This window comes from Pseudoliparis swirei, chromosome 12 (genome assembly GCF_029220125.1).
Source record: "Pseudoliparis swirei isolate HS2019 ecotype Mariana Trench chromosome 12, NWPU_hadal_v1, whole genome shotgun sequence".
Classification (NCBI taxonomy): Eukaryota; Metazoa; Chordata; class Actinopteri; order Perciformes; family Liparidae; genus Pseudoliparis; species Pseudoliparis swirei.
Window position 1 is genome coordinate 21,969,728 of NC_079399.1, and position 23,229 is coordinate 21,992,956.

The 23,229-nt window shown below is 46.0% G+C and overlaps 3 protein-coding genes and 1 non-coding gene across 4 annotated transcripts; all 4 read left to right on the top strand.

Moving 5' to 3' along the window:
• Positions 1 to 96: 96 nt before the first annotated feature.
• prkrip1 (PRKR interacting protein 1) lies at positions 97 to 2,056 on the top strand. Its single transcript, XM_056428355.1, is given in 2 exon segments — positions 97 to 655; positions 658 to 2,056. Coding segments are annotated over 2 exon segments (558 nt in total). The 5' UTR covers positions 97 to 208; the 3' UTR covers positions 769 to 2,056.
• Positions 1,260 to 1,534, top strand: LOC130203103 (small Cajal body-specific RNA 13). Its single transcript, XR_008833440.1, has one exon. It is a non-coding gene; the product is annotated as a small Cajal body-specific RNA 13 (non-coding RNA).
• Positions 2,057 to 4,052: 1,996 nt separating the features above from the next.
• clmnb (calmin b) lies at positions 4,053 to 15,423 on the top strand. The gene is made up of 10 exons (XM_056428409.1): positions 4,053 to 4,262; positions 6,167 to 6,228; positions 6,306 to 6,401; positions 7,942 to 8,025; positions 8,130 to 8,222; positions 8,330 to 8,556; positions 8,691 to 8,884; positions 9,458 to 9,540; positions 12,477 to 13,696; positions 14,886 to 15,423. The coding sequence occupies exons 1-10, from the start codon at positions 4,190 to 4,192 to the stop codon at positions 14,956 to 14,958; spliced, it is 2,205 nt and encodes a 734-aa protein (XP_056284384.1). The 5' UTR covers positions 4,053 to 4,189; the 3' UTR covers positions 14,959 to 15,423.
• Positions 15,424 to 15,942: 519 nt separating this feature from the next.
• Positions 15,943 to 21,714, top strand: LOC130202626 (alpha-1-antiproteinase-like). The gene is made up of 4 exons (XM_056428315.1): positions 15,943 to 16,840; positions 17,538 to 17,805; positions 21,051 to 21,195; positions 21,347 to 21,714. Exons 1-4 carry the CDS (start codon positions 16,111 to 16,113, stop codon positions 21,533 to 21,535), a joined length of 1,332 nt encoding a protein of 443 aa, XP_056284290.1. The 5' UTR covers positions 15,943 to 16,110; the 3' UTR covers positions 21,536 to 21,714.
• Positions 21,715 to 23,229: the final 1,515 nt, after the last annotated feature.

Consider the following 23,229-nt stretch of genomic DNA (forward strand, 5'->3'; position numbering starts at 1 on the left):
ACATACACACGGTATAAATCAGTTACGATTTAATAAAAATAAATTAAAACAATCACCACCACTATTACATTAGTTCCGTTTTGTATATTATTGTGAACAAAACGATATTTAAAAATAGACGAAAAAAGTACTGTAAATATTTCCCGGTAACAGAAGCCCTCAAGTACTTCCGGGGCGACGGAGGAAATAGACGACGCTGTTTTCAAAGATGGCGGCGCACACGCACAAGAATAACAAGCCGGGAATATCTGGTGGAAAAGAGGCTCAGCCTCTGATAATCGCCAAAACTCCGGCGGAGGAACAACGTCTGAAGTTGGAGAGGTTAATGCGGAACCCGGATAAGCCAGCTCCGATCCCGGACCGGCCCAAAGAATGGAACCCGCGGGCTCCCCCGGAGTTCGTCCGGGACGTGATGGGCTCCAGCGCCGGAGCGGGCAGCGGGGAGTTCCACGTCTACCGGCACCTCCGACGCAGAGAGTACCAGAGGCAGGACTTCCTGGACAAGATAGCATACAAGCAGGACGAGGACCGGGACTACCTGGACAAGGTGGAGCAGAACAAGCTGGCGGCCGACGACCGAACGGCGAAGCGCAGGAAGAAGCGGGAAAAGATTAAGCAGAAAAAGGAGACGGCGAAGAAGGCGAAGCTGGAGTCCTAAACAAGAAGGAAGACGACGCCGACAGCAGCAGCTCGGACAGCAGCGACGGAGAGAAGGAGGAACGAGAGGACGACGCCGAGACCCCGAGCTTCATCATGGGGAAGAAATGATGGCGTGACGTCACTGGCGTGAACGCGCTCCGGAGACGTGACCCGGTGGTGCTCGGCCGTGGCGGGGTCGCACCTGGATGTGCTCCCGGTTTACCATGAGACCACCTGCAGGGGACTGACCACCCGAGTGTAGGTGTTCAGCCGCACGACGAGAAGAGACACGTTGAGACACTTCCCGCTAAATGTTGTTGTCTTCTGGAGCTTCTGGAGTTGGACAAAAGTTGTGTTCAGGTTCTCAAAAAGTCGACATGATTGCATCGTTGAGTCGCGGTGAATCCGACACATTTACATGGGATTTTTTAATAAAAAATATGATTATCCGTCGACATGTTATGTGGTTTATTCTCATGTAGGTTGCTGAATTATCTCTTTCTGGTGTGGTCACTGTTTGGACATTGTGACGTAAGGGCTGAGGGACAACCACGGTGGTATTTGATGTGCATGTGTGTGTGTGTGTGTGTGTGTCTTCACAACCACATGTTGAATCAGTCGTTGCCGCCTTGTGAAGCGGCTCCTTGCACGAATATTGCTTGTGGGCACAACAAGGTGGCAGAAAGCAACTCAAAGAATGAAAAGGCGTGGCTCCTGCAGGCTCAGGAGATTCACGTGCGATGTTCCTTGGACAGACTCCTGCTTCTCCACGGCGGTGGTGGCCTCGCTCTGTGGCCTGCACCTTTCTTCAGGCAGGGAGAGTGAAGCCTGACAGGTGGATGGTGTGTGAAACGGGGGGAGCTCTTCCTGTCCAGTACTGTCAGCTGTCACAGTAACATTGAGCTTTTTTGATCTATCTGTTATTTAACGTATTACCTTTTATTGAATGGGCTGCTTTATAGTACAGGAGAGCTGTTAGTCTTGATTCATGTGCTGGTGTTCCATGTGGATTCCACTTTATGAGTCTCTTCAATGTGCATCTCGTTCAGCTGATATGATTTATGAACGGCGTGTTTCTCACCAGGGGTCCTGCCCACTGATTGAAGATGTCCCTCATTAAACATCCACTGAAGTTCCCTGTAGAGTACGAATGAGGAATACACTACCGAGCTGTAATATTATAATGTAGGTATAAAGCACGGGCCGCCATGCAGAGCTACACATCACATCACGTTTAGAGCCAACACAAAGGTTCCCATGGCTAATACGTGGTGGAAAACCTTCCTCTGTGTGTTCTGGCATCAATGCTTTATACTATTGTAAAGTGTCAGGCATTTTTCATAATGTAATGTCACCAAACTGGACCGAGTAGAAGTCCTACTGTCTGAATATATTAAAGATGCTATTGGCGACGGTCCGGTGTGGTAATATGGTACTACAAGCTCTCTAGTGGGGTAACATGGTACTACAAGCTCTCTAGTGGAGTAATATGGTACTACAAGCTCTCTAGTGGGGTAATATGGTACTACAAGCTCTTTAGTGGGGTAATATGGTACTACAAGCTCTCTAGTGGAGTAATATGGTACTACAAGCTCTCTAGTGGGGTAACATGGTACTACAAGCTCTCTAGTGGGGTAATATGGTACTACAAGCTCTCTAGTGGGGTAATATGGTACTACAAGCTCTCTAGTGGAGTAATATGGTACTACAAGCTCTCTAGTGGGTAATATGGTACTACAAGCTCTCTAGTGGGGTAATATGGTACTACAAGCTCTCTAGTGGGGTAATATGGTACTACAAGCTCTCTAGTGGGGTAACATGGTACTACAAGCTCTCTAGTGGGGTAATATGGTACTACAAGCTCTCTAGTGGGGTAACATGGTACTACAAGCTCTCTAGTGGGGTAATATGGTACTACAAGCTCTCTAGTGGGGTAATATGGTACTACAAGCTCTCTAGTGGAGTAATATGGTACTACAAGCTCTCTAGTGGGGTAATATGGTACTACAAGCTCTAGTGGGGTAATATGGTACTACAAGCTCTCGAGTGGGGTAATATGGTACTACAAGCTCTCTAGTGGGGTAATATGGTACTACAAGCTCTCTAGTGGGGTAATATGGTACTACAAGCTCTCTAGTGGGGTAACATGGTACTACACTCTCTAGTGGGTAATATGGTACTACAAGCTCTCGAGTGGGGTAATATGGTACTACAAGCTCTCTAGTGGGGTAATATGGTGCTACAAGCTCCTTAAGAAATAATTGAGCATCACAAATCAAGGCGTTGTAGGTGAGGAGAAGAATTTTAAATGTGATTCTTGAATTTACAGAGAGCCAGTGCAGGGCAGCTAATACAGCCCGATAATAAGGAGTTAACTTCAGAGACTTATTAGAGCAGCTTGATAATAAGGAGTTGCAGTAATCCAGTTTATAAGTAACCAATGTGTGAACCACTTTTTCTGCATCCTTTTAAAACAAGATGTGCCTGATTTTTTAATTGTTAAGTAGATCAAACATTGCAGTCCTTGATAATTGCTTCACGTGGAGTTAAAGAACAAGTCCTGATCAAAGAGAACAGAGATTCTTTAATGTGGTGTTGATGCCAGGGTAATGCCATCTACAGAAACCACATCACCGGATCATTGATCTCTGAGGTGTTCAGGGTCAAATAACTTCAGTTTTATCTGAGTTTATCATCAGGAAGTTGCAGGTCATCCATGTTTTTATGTCTTTAAGACATGCTTGACGACATGTCACTGGCTGAGGGCAGGATATCATCAATCTTGTCTCTAATAGTTAGAATATTTTCATTAAAGGCGTCGACTCTGAACTGCAGTGTCCCCAGTTCACATCTGGGCAGTGGTCGTTGTTTCATGTCACACCTCATCTTCCCCTCCCTTCATTTCAGAATCAGAAACGGTTAAGTGCTGAGTAGGTTATGGAATGTGTCCAGGTTAATGGTGCATAACAATATTAGCATAAGGTGCAATAGTATGTTCTGTTATGTGTATCTGTCATATCTAATAAAGACATCACATATCTGAAAAGCTGGTCTTTGCTGTTGGCGGTGAGGCCTTGAGCTCAAAGTTAAAAAAAAGTTCAGTTCCAGGTTTAACTAGGAGAGACTCTCGAATCCAGATTTTTTTTTTTCTTCCCGTCTGAGACAAACTTCTGTGAGTGAACTGTGTTATAAGAACCAGAAATATTCATTACAGGCCTGTGCAGGGACACCGTACCACTTCACATCGTGCTCCCGGCTGATGCCTTCATTTTGAACCCTCGAGGAAGTCATGTGACTGAATGCCTCCACATAGTTCTGTGAATCCCAGCCCTGCAGTAGGACTCAGGTTGAGTTGCCTCAGGGGGGGGAGCGGACACCAGAGTGAATCAACGTGTTCAGGCAAGACACACCGCCTCTCTCTGCCTTCTCTTCATCCTTCATTCTGTAAGGAAACCTCGGAGCGCCTCTAATTGCTCGGAGTGCCTGACTTTTCGAATTGTCCTCCCGTCTTTATCTCCACGATGGATCATAAGTAGAGCAGGAGGGTTGAATGAGAATGCAGGACGAGGCCAGCGGGAACTCGGTGGGAGGGATCAGTGAGCACGGCGTGCAGCAGCCTCAAGGTACTGTGACTAGAGCTCGTACTGACCCACGGGGTGGGAGCAGTGTGTTAAATCTCTGCTTATACTTGTAAAAGGAGAACAACTGGAGGGACCTAAGAGATGTATTAGAGCAGCCTGATAATAAGGAGTTGACTTAAGAGACGTAATAGAGCAGCTGATAATAAGGAGTTGACCTAAGAGATGTAATAGAGCAGCCGGATAATAAGGAGTTGACTTAAGAGACTTATTAGAGCAGCCTGATAATAAGGAGTTGACTTAAGAGACTTATTAGAGCAGCCTGATAATAAGGAGTTGACTTAAGAGACTTATTAGAGCAGCCTGATAATAAGGAGTTGACTTGAGAGACGTAATAGAGCAGCTGATAATAAGGAGTTGACCTAAGAGATGTAATAGAGCAGCCTGATAATAAGGAGTTGACTTAAGAGACTTATTAGAGCAGCCTGATAATAAGGAGTTGACTTAAGAGACGTAATAGAGCAGCCTGATAATAAGGAGTTTACTTAAGAGATGTATTAGAGCAGCCTGATAATAAGGAGTTGACTTAAGAGATGTAATAGAGCAGCTGATAATAAGGAGTTGACCTAAGAGATGTAATAGAGCAGCCGGATAATAAGGAGTTGACTTAAGAGACTTATTAGAGCAGCCTGATAATAAGGAGTTGACTTAAGAGACTTATTAGAGCAGCCTGATAATAAGGAGTTGACTTAAGAGACTTATTAGAGCAGCCTGATAATAAGGAGTTGACTTGAGAGACGTAATAGAGCAGCTGATAATAAGGAGTTGACCTAAGAGATGTAATAGAGCAGCCTGATAATAAGGAGTTGACTTAAGAGACTTATTAGAGCAGCCTGATAATAAGGAGTTGACTTTAGAGACTTATTAGAGCAGCCTGATAATAAGGAGTTGACTTAAGAGACGTAATAGAGCAGCCTGATAATAAGGAGTTTACTTAAGAGATGTATTAGAGCAGCCTGATAATAAGGAGTTGACTTAAGAGACGTAATAGAGCAGCTGATAATAAGGAGTTGACCTAAGAGATGTAATAGAGCAGCCGGATAATAAGGAGTTGACTTAAGAGACTTATTAGAGCAGCCTGATAATAAGGAGTTGACTTAAGAGACTTATTAGAGCAGCCTGATAATAAGGAGTTGACTTAAGAGACTTATTAGAGCAGCCTGATAATAAGGAGTTGACTTGAGAGACGTAATAGAGCAGCTGATAATAAGGAGTTGACCTAAGAGATGTAATAGAGCAGCCTGATAATAAGGAGTTGACTTAAGAGACTTATTAGAGCAGCCTGATAATAAGGAGTTAACTTAAGAGACGTATTAGAGCAGCCTGATAATAAGGAGTTGACTTAAGAGACTTATTAGAGCAGCCTGATCATAAGGAGTTGACTTAAGAGACTTATTAGAGCAGCCTGATAATAAGGAGTTGACTTAAGAGATGTAATAGAGCAGCCTGATAATAAGGAGTTGACTTAAGAGACTTATTAGAGCAGCCTGATAATAAGGAGTTTACTTAAGAGATGTAATAGAGCAGCCTGATAATAAGGAGTTGACTTAAGAGACTTATTAGAGCAGCCTGATAATAAGGAGTTGACTTAAGAGACGTAATAGAGCAGCCTGATAATAAGGAGTTGACTTAAGAGACGTAATAGAGCAGCCTGATAATAGCGAGTTGACTTCATCGTCTTTTCCTTAAGTTCATTTCCTCAGCCACTTTCCAGGGGGAGACTTTTGCATAGATTCTGTAATCCCCTTATCGGTCGCAAGCAAAAATATGCTCCACGAGATAGAGTCTTCGAAGTCTTTGAGGGTTAACACATGCTGTACGTGCCATTATCCACATTCTAAATAGTGTAACGGCGTCCAGTCATCCTCCTGTTTCCTCTCCTCCCCCAGATGAGAGGAGAGCGGTGCAGAGGAGAGCCTTCACCAGGTGGATGAATGTCTTTCTGCAGAGGGTGAGGCACATACAGAGTTACCGTAGCGATAGACTAGCAGTCGCTAACAAGGTTTACCATTTTTCTTTCATTTCCAGCGCGATCCTCCAGTCAAGGTGCGCGACCTGTTTACGGACATTCAGGATGGACGAGTACTGATGGCTCTGCTGGAGGAGCTTTCCGGGTGCAAGCTAGTAAGAGTCCAGCTATAGAGTGGAAGTGTTCAACCTCGCCCATAAGAAGAATATAATAACATTTATTTATTTTTCCTCGGGTCCATTTCAGTTCAGTTTACTAGCAATTGCACCATTCGGGCGAGTGTTGTGTAAACTCGAACACTATCCATCTTCTCTCGGGGAGAAAAGGGATTAAACCAATTCCTCAGATGTCAAACTATTCCTTTACCACCCAAAACAAACATTGGCGAGTGTTGCTCAGAGGTAGAGCGGGTCGCCCTTCAAGAAGAGGATCGAGGATTCGATCGTGTGGGCAGGTCCCTGTCATCAGTGTGTGGATGGGTTCATTACATTACATGACATGTCATTACATTATATTAAACATCATTGAGCTGACGCATTTATCCAAAGCAACTTACAATAAGTTCATCAACCATGAGGACAAACTCAGAACAACAAGAATCAAGGAAGTAAAGTTTCTTCAAGAAAGTAAAACTACAAATGTACCATGAGTAATACCATGAGTAATACCATCAGTAATACCATGAGTAATACCATGAGTAATACCATGAGTAATACCATAGTAATACCATCAGTAATACCATGAGTAATACCATCAGTAATACCATGAGTAATACCATAGTAATACCATAAATAATACCATGAGTAATACCATGAGTAATACCATAGTAATACCTTCGTAATACCATGAGTAATACCATAGGAATACCATCAGTAATACCATGAGTAATACCATAAATAATACCATGAGTAATATCATAGTAATATAAATAATACCATGAGTAATACCATGAGTAATACCAAAAGTAATACCATGAGTAATACCATGAGTAATACCACGAGTAATACCATAAGTAATACCATAAGTAATACCATGAGTAATACCATAAGTAATACCATAAGTAATACCATGAGTAATACCATAAGTAATACCATGAGTAATACCATGAGTAATACCATAGTAATACCATAGTAATACCATAAGTAATACCATAAGTAATACCATAGTAATACCAAAGTAATACCATAGTAATACCATGAGTAATACCATAAGTAATACCATGAGTAATACCATGCGTAATACCATGAGTAATACCATAAGTAATACCATAGTAATACCATGAGTAATACCATAAGTAATACCATATGTAATTGCCATTTCAGTGCCACTGAAGTGCTAATCTGTGTTTTAATCCAGATATAGTCTGAAGATGTGTTTTTAGTTTCCGGTGAAGACGTAGAGACTTCCTGCCGTCCTGATGTCAGTGGGGAGCTCGTTCCACCAATCAGGAGCCAGGACAGCAAACAGTCTGGATTTTGTCGAGTGATTAGCTCGAAGTGACGGAGTCACAAGTCGATTGGTTGTTGCCGAGCGGAGCGAACGTGCCGGGGTGTACGGTTTAGTGATGACAAGTATAGCGTGAAAGAGCTTTGAGTGGTTTGAAGACTGGAGCACGGCCGTTACCATCCACCATCCCCGTCGGCCTGTAGGATCCATGGAACAGATCAGAGACTGTGTCTTGTGTTTTGTCTCGAGCTCTACAGGTTCAGGCCGTCTTCTCATCGCATCTTCAGACTGAACAACATCTCCAAGGCCCTGGCGTTCCTGGACGATCGACACGTGAGCGCGTCCGCCTGTTCAACACGGTGACTTGTCTTCGGGGTTGTCCGGTGCACTTATGTTCATTCAGGAAGAATCGATGTCTCCTCCCTGTTGTCTCTCAGGTGAAGCTGCCTGGAATCGATGCCTCAAGTATCGCTGACGGGATCCCCTCTGCTGTTCTGAACCTGGTCTGGAATATGATCCTGTATTTCCAGGCATGTCTCTCACCGCATCATCTCTCGACCCTCGTGTCTCAATGTGTTATTTCCCTTCTTGCCTTCAGTGTTTGTCTTCGTAACTGACCTCTTACGTTCACGTACAGGTAAAGAAAGTGTTGCGAGGCCTCCAGAGGCAATTTTCTACCAGCCTCTCTTCCTTATCCACGAGCAGCTTCCCCTTCTCCTGCGACCTCTCGCCCCAGCCAAATGACATGGGCAGCTACTCCTGCAACACACTGCCAAGCAAAGGCCGAAAGGCTGCCCGAGAGCCAAAGTACCACGGGAAGGCAATCAAGGCTCTGCTGCAATGGGTCCAACGCTGCACTTCAAAGTGAGTCTGAAGAAGAGCCAACCGCTGACCAAGTCGTTTCTGTCAACCAGCACCTTCCAGACCCGATATGCACCTCCAGGACCACGAGGAGGCGAACGCAATGTGCCGAGCTGAGGTTTGGTTTGCCTCTGCAGGTTTGGCGTGGAGGTGTGTGACTTTGGGAGGAGCTGGAGGAGTGGGCTCGCATTCTTAGCCCTGATTAAGTCCATCGACCCGGACTTAGTGGACCTGAGGGAGAACTTGACCAGACAACCAAGAGAGAACATGCAGCTGGCCTTCACGATAGCTCATCACAGTCTGGATATACCACGTCTTCTGGAGCCTGAAGGTAAAGGCCCATGTTGATCTGATGTCATCCTCGAAGACTTCCGTGTGCTTCTTCCTGTCGACAGTCCTACGCCACGTACCCATCAAGGGGTTGGAGGAGTAGATCCGACCCACTTATCCCATCATAGACCCATTTAGAAGTTGACCTGAGCAGCAAAGGTCACGGCTTAAGGCTCATACCATGGCTCTCAGAGCAGGTCGACTGGGTTCGCAGTGGAAAGTGAGTAGGACTAAATACCTCCGTCTAGAAGGAAGAAGCCTCCTGTGCAATGGGTGGAGTCGTCCTTTAAGATGGAGCCGGCTATCCGGGGTAACCGTGTTGTGTTCAGGGACTCTGGGCTCAGCTGGGACTCACCCATCAGCCCTCAACCACCCTGCTGGACCCTTTCACAATCTGATTTAAAGAATTTTTGTCTTTTAAAGACAGGCCTCCAAACCATGAATCTAAAGAAAAAGCTGCAATTGATTGAATAAAACCACGATGAAATATATTCATCGTGGTTTTGTTCATGTGGAAATATGACAATTTCCTCAAAACCTTTCCTCTTCTTCCTCTTCTTCTTCCTTTCCTCAGACATGTCCGGCCCTTCCCCAGACGAGCAGTCCGTCATCACCTATGTGTCCATGTTTCTGGAACATTGTTCAGGAACAGATGAGGTCAGTTCGGCTTTGTTGCTTTTTGAGTTAGAGGACAACATCGCTAGCCTTCTCACCAACATGAAGCGACCAGCAGTCCACGATTAGCTTAGCTTAGCTTAACTTAACTTAAAGATTTTCAACAGCCACCAGCACATCTAATGTTATACCTCTCTGAAACAGAACATAACTACTTGTGTTTCTACTAAAGTTGAAGGACTATTTCTTTGCAGTGCAGTGATACATCATGTTTATTACCAAGTGTGTTTCCCTTAAACTAGGTGATTGTGTGTTTAGGAGTAAAAATGCAGTATGACATCATTTAAATAGAAAATATGAACATTTACAATAAAATATGGTGGACAAATAAAACAAATAAGAATAGGGTAAAACAAGTATATAATTAAAGTGTAGGCCTACACTCGAACAGCTAGAACAAGGTATCCATCTCTCTCTGGGAAAAAAGAGAATTTTAAAAATTCAATTCATTTTATTTCGTAAAGCCCAATATCACACAGTACAAATTCCCCTCAGAGGGCTTTACAATCTGTACATATAGACATTCCTGACCTTTGACCTTTGACCTCACATCAGATCAGGAACAACTCCCAACAAATAGAAAAAACCCTTTCAGGGAAAAAAGTGAAGAAACCTTCAAGAGAGAACAGAGGAGGATCACTCTCTGGGATGGAGAGAACAATAGATGTCATGTGACCAGATGAACAATAGATGTCATGTGACCAGATGAACAATAGATGTCATGTGACCAGATGAACAATAGATGTCATGTGACCAGATGAACAATAGATGTCATGTGACCAGATGAACAATAGATGTCATGTGACCAGATGAACAATATATGTCATGTGACCAGATGAACAGTAGATGTCATGAGACCAGATGAACAATAGATGTCATGTGACCAGATGAACAATAGATGTCATGTGACCAGATGAACAATAGATGTCATGTGACCAGATGAATAATATATGTCATGTGACCAGATGAACAATAGATGTCATGAGACCAGATGAACAATAGATGTCATGTGACCAGATGAACAATATATTTCATGTGACCAGATGAACAATAGATGTCATGTGACCAGATGAACAATAGATGTCATGAGACCAGATGAACAATAGATGTCATGTGACCAGATGAACAATATATGTCATGTGACCAGATGAACATTAGATGTCATGAGACCAGATGAACAATAGATGTCATGCGACCATATAAACAATAGATGTCATGTGACCAGATGAACAATAGATGTCATGTGACCAGATGATCAATAGATGTCATGTGACCAGATGAACAATAGATGTCATGTGACCAGATGAACAAAAGATGTCATGTGACCAGATGAACAATAGATGTCATGTGACCAGATGAACAATAGATGTCATGTAACCAGATGAACAATAGATGTCATGTGACCAGATGAACAAAAGATGTCATGTGACCAGATGAACAATAGATGTCATGTGACCAGATGAACAATAGATGTGATGTGACCAGATGAACAATAGATGTCATGTGACCAGATGAACAATAGATGTCATGTGACTAGATGAACAATAGATGTCATGTGACTAGATGAACAATAGATGTCATGTGACTAGATGAACAATAGATGTCATGTGACCAGATGAACAATAGATGTCATGTGACTAGATGAACAATAGATGTCATGTGACTAGATGAACAATATATGTCATGTGACTAGATGAACAATAGATGTCATGTGACCAGATGAACAATAGATGTCATGTGACCAGATGATCAATAGATGTCATGAGACCAGATGATCAATAGATGTGATGTGACCAGATGAACAATAGATGTCATGTGACTAGATGAACAATAGATGTCATGTGACTAGATGAACAATAGATGTCATGTGACCAGATGAACAATAGATGTCATGTGACCAGATGATCAATAGATGTCATGAGACCAGATGAACAATAGATGTGATGTGACCAGATGAACAATAGATGTCATGTGACTAGATGAACAATAGATGTCATGTGACTAGATGAACAAAAGATGTCATGTGACCAGATGAACAATAGATGTCATGTGACCAGATGATCAATAGATGTCATGAGACCAGATGAACAATAGATGTCATGTGACCAGATGAACAATAGATGTCATGTGACCAGATGAACAATAGATGTCATGAGACCAGATGAACAATAGATGTCATTTGACCAGGTGAACAATAGATGTCATGTGACCAGAGGAACAATAGATGTCATGTGACCAGATGAACAATAGATGTCATGTGACCAGATGAACAATAGATGTCATGTGACCAGGTGATCAATAGATGTCATGTGACTAGATGAACAATAGATGTCAGAAATCAGCTAAAAACACATCTCTACAAACAGGCATTTCTGGGTTAGGTTTCTGTGTGTTATCGGTTTTCTGCTCTCTATGTTTAATTTATTGTTTGTTGGTTTCTTCTACTGCGTTTGTGACTGCTCAAAAGTCTTGTGTACTGGAGGTAATGCACCCGCAATTTGTGATGTAGCACTGGCTTCAGCACCTTGCTGCTTTGTTTAACATGATGATATTGATGATGTTGTACTGTTTTTACTGTTTTTATTGTTTTTATTGTAAAGCACTCTGTGTATTCGTACTGCGAAGGGCGCTATATAAATAAACTTTTACTTACTTACTTACATGTGACTAGATGAACAATAGATGTCATGTGACCAGATGAACAATAGATGTCATGTGACTAGATGAACAATAGATGTCATGTGACCAGATGAACAATAGATGTCATGTGACCAGATGAACAATAGATGCCATGTCTACAGAATAAATCAAACCAATTCCATATTCTTCCTCTTCATGAACACGATGATCTTTCATGGCTGTTTTTCCGGTGGTGTAATGGTGTAATGACACCCTCACGACTGAACTCTTTATTACAGGATCACACAACACATTTTGGATCCCTTGAGTCCGTCAGCTCTGGAGAGATCCTCGCCGATGACCCCGCAGCCCACGCCTCGGCCCACGGCTTGGAGGGGAGCAGCGAGCAGCTCCTGTGGAGGCGGTGGGCCCGCAGATCCTCAGGGAGCCCCCGAAGCACCTCGCTCCCCACCAGCGGGGCCACGGCACCCATCAACGCAAAGAAAAGCCGGAGTCCAAGCGTCCTGCAGCCGCCCAGTCCGCTGGACGCGGGCGGAGTCAGCCAGGAGATCCGATCGTGGATGGACGACGCGTCCGCTCAGCGGGGCGCCGGCGAGACCACGACGGGGGAAAGTCACCCGTCGTTGAGCTCAGAGGAAGGAATCTACAGCCTGCCAGCGCTGGACTCGGATGAGGAGGACGCCTACAGCTACATCCTGGGTCTGCACGAAGAGGCCTGTCAACCACGTGATCCGCTGAACAGGCGAGTGGCGAGGGTCGAAGAGGAAACCGAGGGAGGCGTGTCCTCGAGGGGCGAGCAGACGGAAGAGACACAACATCTGGAAGTGTTTGAGAAGACGTTCAGCGGGAGTGGACATCACGAGGACTCACATGTTGAACCAGAGGTCCGGGCTCCGCCAGGGGCCCATCGGACGGTTGGAGGGGAGAGGTCATCCAGAGAGATGGCCCACAATGCATCTGTGTTTGAGTCAGAGGAAGTTGTCCCAGGACAGAGTCATGATGGAGGGGATCCCTGTGGCAAACAGATGATACAGGAAGTGACAGAATATGATCGATCGGTGAAGCGCGGCCGTGATGAACGAGAGGCGCTGACGGGTGAAAGAAAGGACTCAACGATTTGTGATGGGGAGAGTCGGAAGATAGAAGTTGAGAGAGAGACTGAAAAACGTGGCCACGGGATCGAAGACGAGGAAAAAGAGGAGGAAAATGTGCCGAAGATTGAGGAAGAGCGTGAGAGAAAGTCGATGGAAGAACAAGAGGAAGAGGATCGGGATGAAGAGGGGGACATGGACATGGAAGGATTTACTCGTGGAGATGACACGGATGATGTCATGGATCCTGACGGCAGAGCAGCGCAGCAGGAAGACCGTAACCGTGGGAGACGAGAACTCACCGACGGTCCAACTGCCCCCAGACACGCCCCCGATGGAGGGGTCCATGTCCGGGGGGTGGAGCGGGGGGGCGCTCCGGCCCGGCCCGCAGCTTCCCAGTCGTTCAGGTAGGTCATGGCACTGGTTCAGGCGTGGCAGCATGGCGTGATGCTATGCTAACGGTGGTAGAATGTAGTTCTTGTAGTAATTTCAAGCCCATTATGTTTCCTGACTGAAACTAACTGAATATTTTGGTAGCGTGTTGTAAATGTTTAAAAATACGTTCCCATCACAATTATAGTGAGAGTGGAGTTTAGTGGTATGGGAACAATAATCCTTATATCTATAACTGATGACTTTAAAGTGTTGAGCAGTGTACACTTCCCCAAACCAAATGAAGGACAGAACAGAGCTCCTCTGGTTGTATAGAAGTCTGTGCTTCATGTGTTAAAGCTGCATTCTCTCTCCTGACCACCAGGGGGCGACTCCTCTGCTTGTATAGAAGTCTGTGCTTCATGCGTTAAAGCTGCATTCTCTCTCCTGACCACCAGGGGGGCGACTCCTCTGGTTGTATAGAAGTCTATGCTTCATGTGTTAAAGCTGCATTCTCTCTCCTGACCACCAGGGAGGCGACTCCTCTGGTTGTATAGAAGTCTATGCTTCATGTGTTAAAGCTACATTCTCTCTACTGACCACCAGGGGTCGACTCCTCTGGTTGTATAGAAGTCTGTGCTTCATGTGTTAAAGCTGCATTCTCTCTACTGACCACCAGGGGGGCGACTCCTCTGGTTGTATAGAAGTCTATGCTTCATGTGTTAAAGCTGCATTGTCTCTACTGACCACCAGGGGGCGACTCCTCTGGTTGTATAGAAGTCTATATAGTGACTCTACTTCTCTTGATGTATTCCCTCAGTAAACATTGTAAACATGAGTTTATGTATCAGTCTCTAGTTTCAAGTCTTCTTCTATACAGCATGATGTCATCATTTAGTATATTATGGTCATTTAGAGTCACACAGACCATAAAGCAGGGGACGCTTTAGGGGCGGAGCTACACAGTGAGAGTTGTTTTTGTTGTTTTTTCACAGTGTGTTTTCACTTTATGAAAGTTGACAAATTCTTTGCTAAAATGTTATAATGAATGTCAATTCCCGAAAAATGTGTCCGTTAATATACGATATATTTGATATCGCTCACACTGCCGAGCCATGGTGAATTCCCTCATCAAAAATACACACACAATTACATTTTAGTTTATTTAATTGATATAAATACAGTTGTGACTGAGTGTAACTGTGTTTTCTCTGCTGCTCACAGAGACCTGACCCCGTCAGAGCTGCAGATGCTCCTGTTCCTGTGGATCCTGATCTACTGCTGCCTCATCCTCTGAACACCCCCCCCCCCCCTTATTAAGATATTCTTATTAAGATATGCTTATTAAGATATGCTTATTAAGATATGCTTATTAGCCCCTGTTCCACTAAGGAGCCCAACAAGGACACTGAGGGTTGACTTTATATCTGAGTCACACCTGAGATGATGAGTCACGTGGTGACAGCCCATAATGCTGTTCTCATATGACACATGTTGCAGCTGCTCGGCCTCACCACGCACACACACACACACACTCCAGAATGTTCTGTTGATTTGATTCTTGTTGTCAGGCAGCGATCTTCCTTTCAATGTCTTCTCCCACCACACGGTGGCGCCACTGAGCTGCAGTGTGACGCCATGACACTAAGTCTTATTTAATGAGCCCTTTGACTTCACAGCAGGAGTTCCCTTCGTGACATGTGTGTGTGTGTGTGTGTGTGTGTGTGTGTGTGTGTGTGTGTGTGTGTGTGAGACGTGAATAATAAATCTTCCTCCTCGTGAATCTTCTGGTCGTTTCCGGATCAAACCGGTTTTGTAAATATTGTATTTCGAGGTGCGAGAGACGTGAAGACGGTCAACGTGTGTGTGGAAACACGACTGAAGCTCATCGTTAGTGCACGCGCTGCACAAGGGTTCAGAGGCCATGTGTGTGTGGGAGGGGGGGGGGTATGCTCTGTCCTCACTGTCCACCACACACACACACACACACACACACCCCACACACACACATAGAGACACACACACATGCACAAAAGGAGGGCGTAAGTATGCTCTGTCTTTAACTTCCACCCCACACACACACACGAACGCACACACCCACCCACACACACACACACCCCTCCACACACACACACACACACACACACATAGAGACACACAGACAAAAGTAGGGAATGAGTATGCTCTGTCCTCACCTTCCACCCACACACACACACACACACACACACACACACACAACACACACACACACACACACACACACACACACACACAGTCATTGCTGCTGGAGTTCTTAGAAACTAAATCACAGCGTTGTTTGCTTGGAGCTCAACCCGGGGGTCAGGAGCTCGGCCCCCCAGAGGTCGATGGACTTTCATCACCGCCGCCACCCAACCCGACTTCCCCACCGAGAGATTAACCTGCGGTGCCCCAGAATCATCAGGCCAGGATGGCGAGAGAAGAAGCTCCGGTGTTTGTGCTGTATGGAGTCACATATCTCACGGCGCTGGCGTGGCTTGCAGGCCGCACCGCGGGCGGGTCGGTTCTGCCGACCCCTGAGGAACTCCTCAGCGGGCCCGTACGGAGAGAACCAGAGGCCAATCAGCAGCTCAACACGTCGGCCCTGAACGCGGCGTTGGCCTTTGGGCCGTACCGTGACCTGGCCGAGCGGCGGCAGCACAACCTCTTGTTCTCGCCCTTGGGCCTGGCGTCGGCTCTGGCGCTGCTGGCCCGGGTGTCCGCGTCCGACAGTCGGAGCCAGGTCCTGGAGGCCCTGGGGCTGGATGGCAACGCCTCGCGGCAGAGCGTGGAGGCCACCGTATCTGCTCTTGCCGATCTGCAGCGCAGCCTCACCGTGCAGGAGGGGGGAGGGGTTCAAAGGGCAGAGTCTGCGGCTGGGATTGGAGCAGCTCCAGGGGTGGAGTTTGGAGATGCTGCAAACAGATCGGATTCATCTGATGGGCCAGGGGCTAGGAATGACACCGAGGGGGGGGTCAATCCTGGGGGTCAGCTCAGAGTGTGGAGCAGCCTGCACATTGATGGAAAGCCCTCCCCAGACTATGGCAGCTTCATGCCCCGACCTCCGCCGACCTCCGCCTCCAACACCAGCGCTGACACGTTGATGGCAGACCTGGAGTCCTCTGACACACTTGAACTTACCAATTATGTGTATTTCAAAGGTAGCTCCTCGTCGCATGAACTACGAGACCTTCAGAAACAAGCTTAACCCTTTATAAAGCACTCAATTAAATACTTTGAAATTAAAAATGTCAACACTACAGTGCTAATGGAGGACATAACAATACTGTTTTCCTGTTGTGACATTTAAAAAAAGAAGTATATATTGTGTTTAGGTACAAAATCAACATCAACGAAGTTATCATATATGGTTCCTTGTCAGTTAGTGGTAAAACAAATGATTCATCATCCAGTGGTTGAGTTTGTCGGAACACAAGAAGTTACCATATTTGGTTCATCGTCCAATGGTTCAGTTTGTCGTAACACAAGAAGTTACCATATTTGGTTCATCGTCCAATGGTTCAGTTTGTCGTAAAACAAGAAGTTACCATATCTGGTTCATCGTCCAATGGTTCAGTTTGTCGTAAAACAAGAAGTTACCATATCTGGTTCATCGTCCAATGGTTCAGTTTGTCGTACAACAAGAAGTTACCATATTTGGTTTCTCGTCAGATAAAGGGTTGAAATGAAGATTAACTGCTAGACTGTAAATGTGTAAAACACTTCCAACATGTTCTCCTTGTCTGGCCAGCATGGATTTACACAGCGGGTGTTTTTGATAGGTGTGCACAACTCCTACTTTTGCCAATCATTTTTCTCATTTCATTGTTTTCCTTTCATTAATCGCACGTGAATCAGGTCGTCAACCGTTCGCGCGGCGGCACACGGTGCAGAGGAGCTTCCAGCTGAACGCCACCGCCAGCGTGGAGGTCGCCATGATGTTGGGGGACGACTCCTCCGAGGTGATGATGCTGTACGATACCAACTGCTCCGCCACGGTGGTGAGGCTGGCCCACTCGGAGCGCCTGGCCTCGCTGCTCCTGCTCCCCAAAGCCCGGCTGCAGCCCCTGGAGGACTGCCTCTCCCACGAGCGCATGAGCTTCTGGAGGAGCAACCTGAAGCCGGGGTAGGTGGAGAGGTGGGTAGGTGGGGAGGTGGATAGGTGGGTAAGTGGATAGGTGGGTAGGTGGAGAGGTGGGAAGGTGGTAGGTGGTAGGTGGAGAGGTGGATAGGTGAGTAGGTGGGTAGGTGGGTAAGTGGGTAGCTAGGTAGGCGGGTATGTGGAGAGGTGGGTAGGTCGAGAGGTCGAGAGGTGGATAGGTGGGTAGGTGGATAGGTGGATAGGTGGGTAGGTGGATAGGTGGGTAGGTGGAGAGATGGGTAGGTGGATAGGTGGATAGGTGGGTAGGTGGATAGGTGGGTAGGTGGATAGGTGGATAGGTGGGTAGGTGGGTAGGTGGATAGGTGGGTATCTAGGTAGGCGGGTATGTGGAGAGGTGGGTAGGTCGAGAGGTCGAGAGGTGGATAGGTGGGTAGGTGGATAGGTGGATTGGTGGGTAGGTGGATAGGTGGGTAGGTGGAGAGATGGGTAGGTGGATAGGTGGATAGGTGGATAGGTGGGTAGGTGGGTATGTGGAGATGTGGGTAGGTGGAGAGATGGGTAGGTGGATATGTGGGTAGGTGGATACAAAACATGGTGAAGCAGCATTCAGTTATTATGCCACACACAGTTGGAACAAACTTCCGGAAGAGCTTAGATCTGCACCAACTCTTACTACTTTCAAAAACAGGCTAAAAACGTTTATGTTCTCCATTGCCTTAAATTGAATCTTGTATTAATCCTGAAATAATAAGACAACGATAGAAGGAATGATTCTTTGCACTTAGATTTTTATCTTTATTTTTTCTTTTATTAATCTTCTTTTATGCTTTTATGCCTTTTAAATTGTTACTTTGATGCACTTTGTATTCCTTTTTTATTTTTTATTTCTTATTCTTGATCTATTTTTTGTAAAGCACTTTGAATTGCATTCATGTATGAAATGTGCTATATAAATAAACTTGCCTTGCCTTGCCTTGCCTTGGATAGGTGGGTATGTGGGTAGGTGGATAGGTGGATAGGTGGGTAGGTGGAGAGATGGGTAGGTGGGTAGGTGGATGGGTGGGTGGGTGGGTGGGTAGGTGGGTGGATAGGTGGGTAGGTGGTGGGTGGGTAGGTGGGTGGGTGGATAGGTGGGTGGATGGGTGGGTAGGTGGGTGGGTGGTGGGTGGTGGGTGGGTAGGTGGAGAGATGGGTAGGTGGATAGGTGGGTAGGTGGGTAGGTGGGTAGGTGGATAGGTGGATAGGTGGGTAGGTGGATAGGTGGGTAGGTGGATAGGTGGGTGGATAGGTGGGTGGGTGGATAGGTGGATGGGTGGGTGGGTGGATGGGTGGGTGGGTGGGTGGATAGGTGGGTGGGTGGTGGTAGGGTGGATAGGTGGGTGGGTGGGTGGATAGGTGGGTGGGTGGGTGGGTGGGTAGGTGGATGGGTGGGTGGGTGGATGGTGGGTGGGTGGATGGGTGGGTAGGTGGATGGTGGGATAGGTGGGTGGGTGGGTGGGTGGGTGGGTGGATAGGTGGGTGGGTGGGTAGGTGGATAGGTGGGTAGGTGGGTGGGTGGGTGGGTGGATAGGTGGGTGGGTGGAGATGGGTGGGTGGATAGGTGGATGGGTGGGTGGGTGGGTGGTATGTGGATAGGTGGGTAGGTGGAGAGATGGGTAGGTGGATAGGTGGATAGGTGGGTAGGTGGGTAGGTGGATAGGTGGATAGGTGGGATGGTGGGTAGGTGGACAGTGGGTAGGTGGATAGGTGGGTGGGTAGGTGGATAGGTGGGTAGGTGGGTAGGTGGATAGGTGGGTAGGTGGGTAGGTGGGTAGGTGGATAGGTGGGTAGGTGGATAGGTGGGTAGGTGGGTAGGTGGGTAGGTGGATAGGTGGGTAGGTGGATAGGTGGGTAGGTGGGTAGGTGGGTAGGTGGATAGGTGGGTAGGTGGGTAGGTGGGTAGGTGGGTAGGTGGATAGGTGGATAGGTGGATAGATGGGGGTGCATGGACCGAATGTACACTACTGTTCTAAAGTCTGGGGTTACCCAACATCTTTTGGTGTTTTCCATGAAAACTCACTTTAATTTATCAAATGAATTGCAAAATTAATATAAAATATAGTCAAGACATTGACAAGGTTATAAACAATGATTGTTATTGTAAATATTAATGTTGTTCTTCTTGTGGCTCAAAGAAAGGCCAGTTTTACAGCTTCTCTCACCAGCATAACTGTTTTCAGCTGCGCTCACATAAAAAGGGTTTAAAGGTTTTCTACCCCTCCGCTAGTCTTCTAAGGCGATAACACAATGTACCATCAGAACACTGGAGATGGGCCTCTACACACTTCTGTAGAGACTTCATTACACACCAGAGAATAGTCATTTACACATTAACTATGTAGAGAGTATTTATGATTAATTTAATATGATCTTCAAGAAAAAAACAGTGCTTCGAAAAATAAGGACATTTCCGCGTTTTTTGTTCTTCTTTTGTGACCCCAAACTTTTGAACGGTAGTGTAGGCATCAGCAGATTTGAGGATCGGCTATTTTGCATCCCTATTCAAACAAGCTCTTACTAAGGAAAGTTCAGAAAAGAAGCTTGTAAAGCGAGAGAGGCCAACACTGAGGGGCTTCACCCAAAACACAATGAACGCATACGTCTAAGATGTCTTTGAGCTCTCTGCTCCCAGGTCTAATTAAGGTGCCTGGAATCCCTCGGCATCCCATCCTTCAGCAGCGATACACGATGAACCGACTCCTAACATTTACATATCGGGAGCAGAAGCACACACAGTTTCCTTTTCACACTTTTCTGTACCCATGTGAAATAAAATCCTACAGAGCAATCATGAAGAAACCCTTTTTAAATGCTGTGAACTGAACTCATTGCCCTCCGGTGTGTTATGTGAAGGTAAATGAAGTGTGGCTAGACCCTGTGAAGGGAAGTGACTAAATCTGAACCAACCCATTAACAACATAAAGGTCGGGTTCACTTCAGGTGGTTTGAACTAGCTCAGGGTCTAGTAGCATGTGGTGGTCCACAGTATCTGGTGGTCCGTGTCCAATGAGTGCCCTCCATAAAGGGTGCTGTCTTATGCTTGAGTGTGCAGCATATTGATCCATGTCATGGTCCTCAGGCTCTCGGTTGTTCTCTAGCGTGATGAATGATGCTGAGTGGATTCTGAGTCAGCAATAATTACTGCTCTCTGCACATCAGTGAGCCACAAGTTGTAACAACACAACTTCGAGAAAATCCATTCTCACATCGATTTCGTTTTTTTTTTACAGGCGGGCAGAAATCCGTTTCCCAAAGTTCCAACTGAGGAAAACATACAGTTTAGAACGCCTGCTGAGGAGCTCTGGGGTAACGTCGGTGTTCTCACACTCAGCCCACTTCTCTGGGATATCGCAGAAGATTCTGAAGCTCACCAAGGTGAAGAGACAGCCAACACATCCTGTTCCTCTTGGCCGAAGCGGCCGGTTGAGAGCTCATCGAGAGGTTCCCCTTCGTGGATGGACGTGAAGAACCTCCTTCTCATGTCTCTCTCTTCAGTCTTTTCTCCTGTTTCTGTCCCTTTGTCCAGGCTCCTCATGAGGTTATGCTGGAGGTGGAAGAGACCAAGTATGAAGACGGGGGGAGACCCGACATCATGCTGGACTTCTCTGTTCCCACGAGGATCACCTTCAACAGGCCGTTCATGCTCATCATCTACGACGACCTCACGGGGCTCGTCCTGCTCATGGGGAGGATTATGGATCCCACAGGCGTGTAGACTGCAGTGTGTAGACCACAGTGTGTAGACCGCAGTGTGTAGACCGCAGTGTGTAGACCAGAGTGTGTAGACCGCAGTGTGTAGACCAGAGTGTGCACACGGCTCTGATATTATACTTCATTTATATTATATCTATTGTATTTCTTTTCATGGGGAAATAAATGCTTTTCCAACAATTACACGAGAGTTGCAGAGTACTTTGTTTTACCTCCATTTTCCCCAAACTGGCTGATTTATTTACTCATTTCCACAAATTGATGAAAACCAGATGACAGTCGTTTATCCGTGTGATTGACTCCCTGCTATTCTTACAAAAACATAAAACACTTTCCTCCGGAACAAACGCATGTGCTCTTTTGTCATTTTGTTTTCGCATCACAAGCTTCATCGCAGCGTGCAATTAGTGGAATATTGCTTTGCATGACAATTTAGGCACAACAATACAAACTGGAGCTGACATTGAGCTCATGGAGGAGATGATGACGAGAGGAAGCGTGAGCAATCACAAGAAGAACCAGACATGTCAGCCTCTGAATCCACACGGGTCCAACCGACTCCTGAACCCTCTAAACGTGTAACTGTCATGTTCCTCGGGTGTTTGTCTGTTTGCTATTTTATTTTGAAAGTCAAAGCCTTGTTTTACTTACCGGCCTCTGCATGGCTTTCTATGCTTCATGTGTTAAAGCTGCATTCTCTCTCCTGACCACCAGGGGGCGACTCCTCTGGTTGTATAGAAGTCTATGCTTCATGTGTTAAAGCGGCATTCTCTCTCCTGACCACCAGGGGGCGACTCCTCTGGTTGTATAGACGTCTATGCTTCATGTGTTAAAGCTGCATTCTCTCTCCTGACCACCAGGGGGTGACTCCTCTGGTTGTATAGAAGTCTATGCTTCATGTGTTAAAGCGGCATTCTCTCTCCTGACCACCAGGGGGCGACTCCTCTGGTTGTATAGAAGTCTATGCTTCATGTGTTAAAGCGGCATTCTCTCTCCTGACCACCAGGGGGCGACTCCTCTGGTTGTATAGACATCTATGCTTCATGTGTTAAAGCTGCATTCTCTCTCCTGACCACCAGGGGGTGACTCCTCTGGTTGTATAGAAGTCTATGCTTCATGTGTTAAAGCGGCATTCTCTCTCCTGACCACCAGGGGGCGACTCCTCTGGTTGTATATACATCTATGCTTCATGTGTTAAAGCTGCATTCTCTCTCCTGACCACCAGGGGGCGACTCCTCTGGTTGTATAGAAGTCTATGCTTCATGTGTTAAAGCTGCATTCTCTCTCCTGACCACCAGGGGGCGACTCCTCTGGTTGTATAGAAGTCTATGCTTCATGTCTGATACATATTTAATCCACATCTATTGGATGGTTCTCAGTATCAGCAGAGAGCCTTAAATAACTTGGATTGAGGCCAACTAAAACATCCAAGTGTATATATTCCATTTTACTGCACCCAGCTGACGATTGTATCGTCTTAAAGTTGGTAAACATGTGTTTAGACATCAACCATTGTGTTATCTAATGGCATGAAAAAGAATAAAGTTTCATCTTGAATCACACTGCATACTGTATGCCTCCTCTCTGCCTCCATCTGCCTGATGGATGGTGGAGGTCTGGATGGTGGAATATGCCGACTACCAACTCTTCATCCACTCTGTCATCTTCATTGTGTTGTTCCTGTGTTTTAATTTGTGT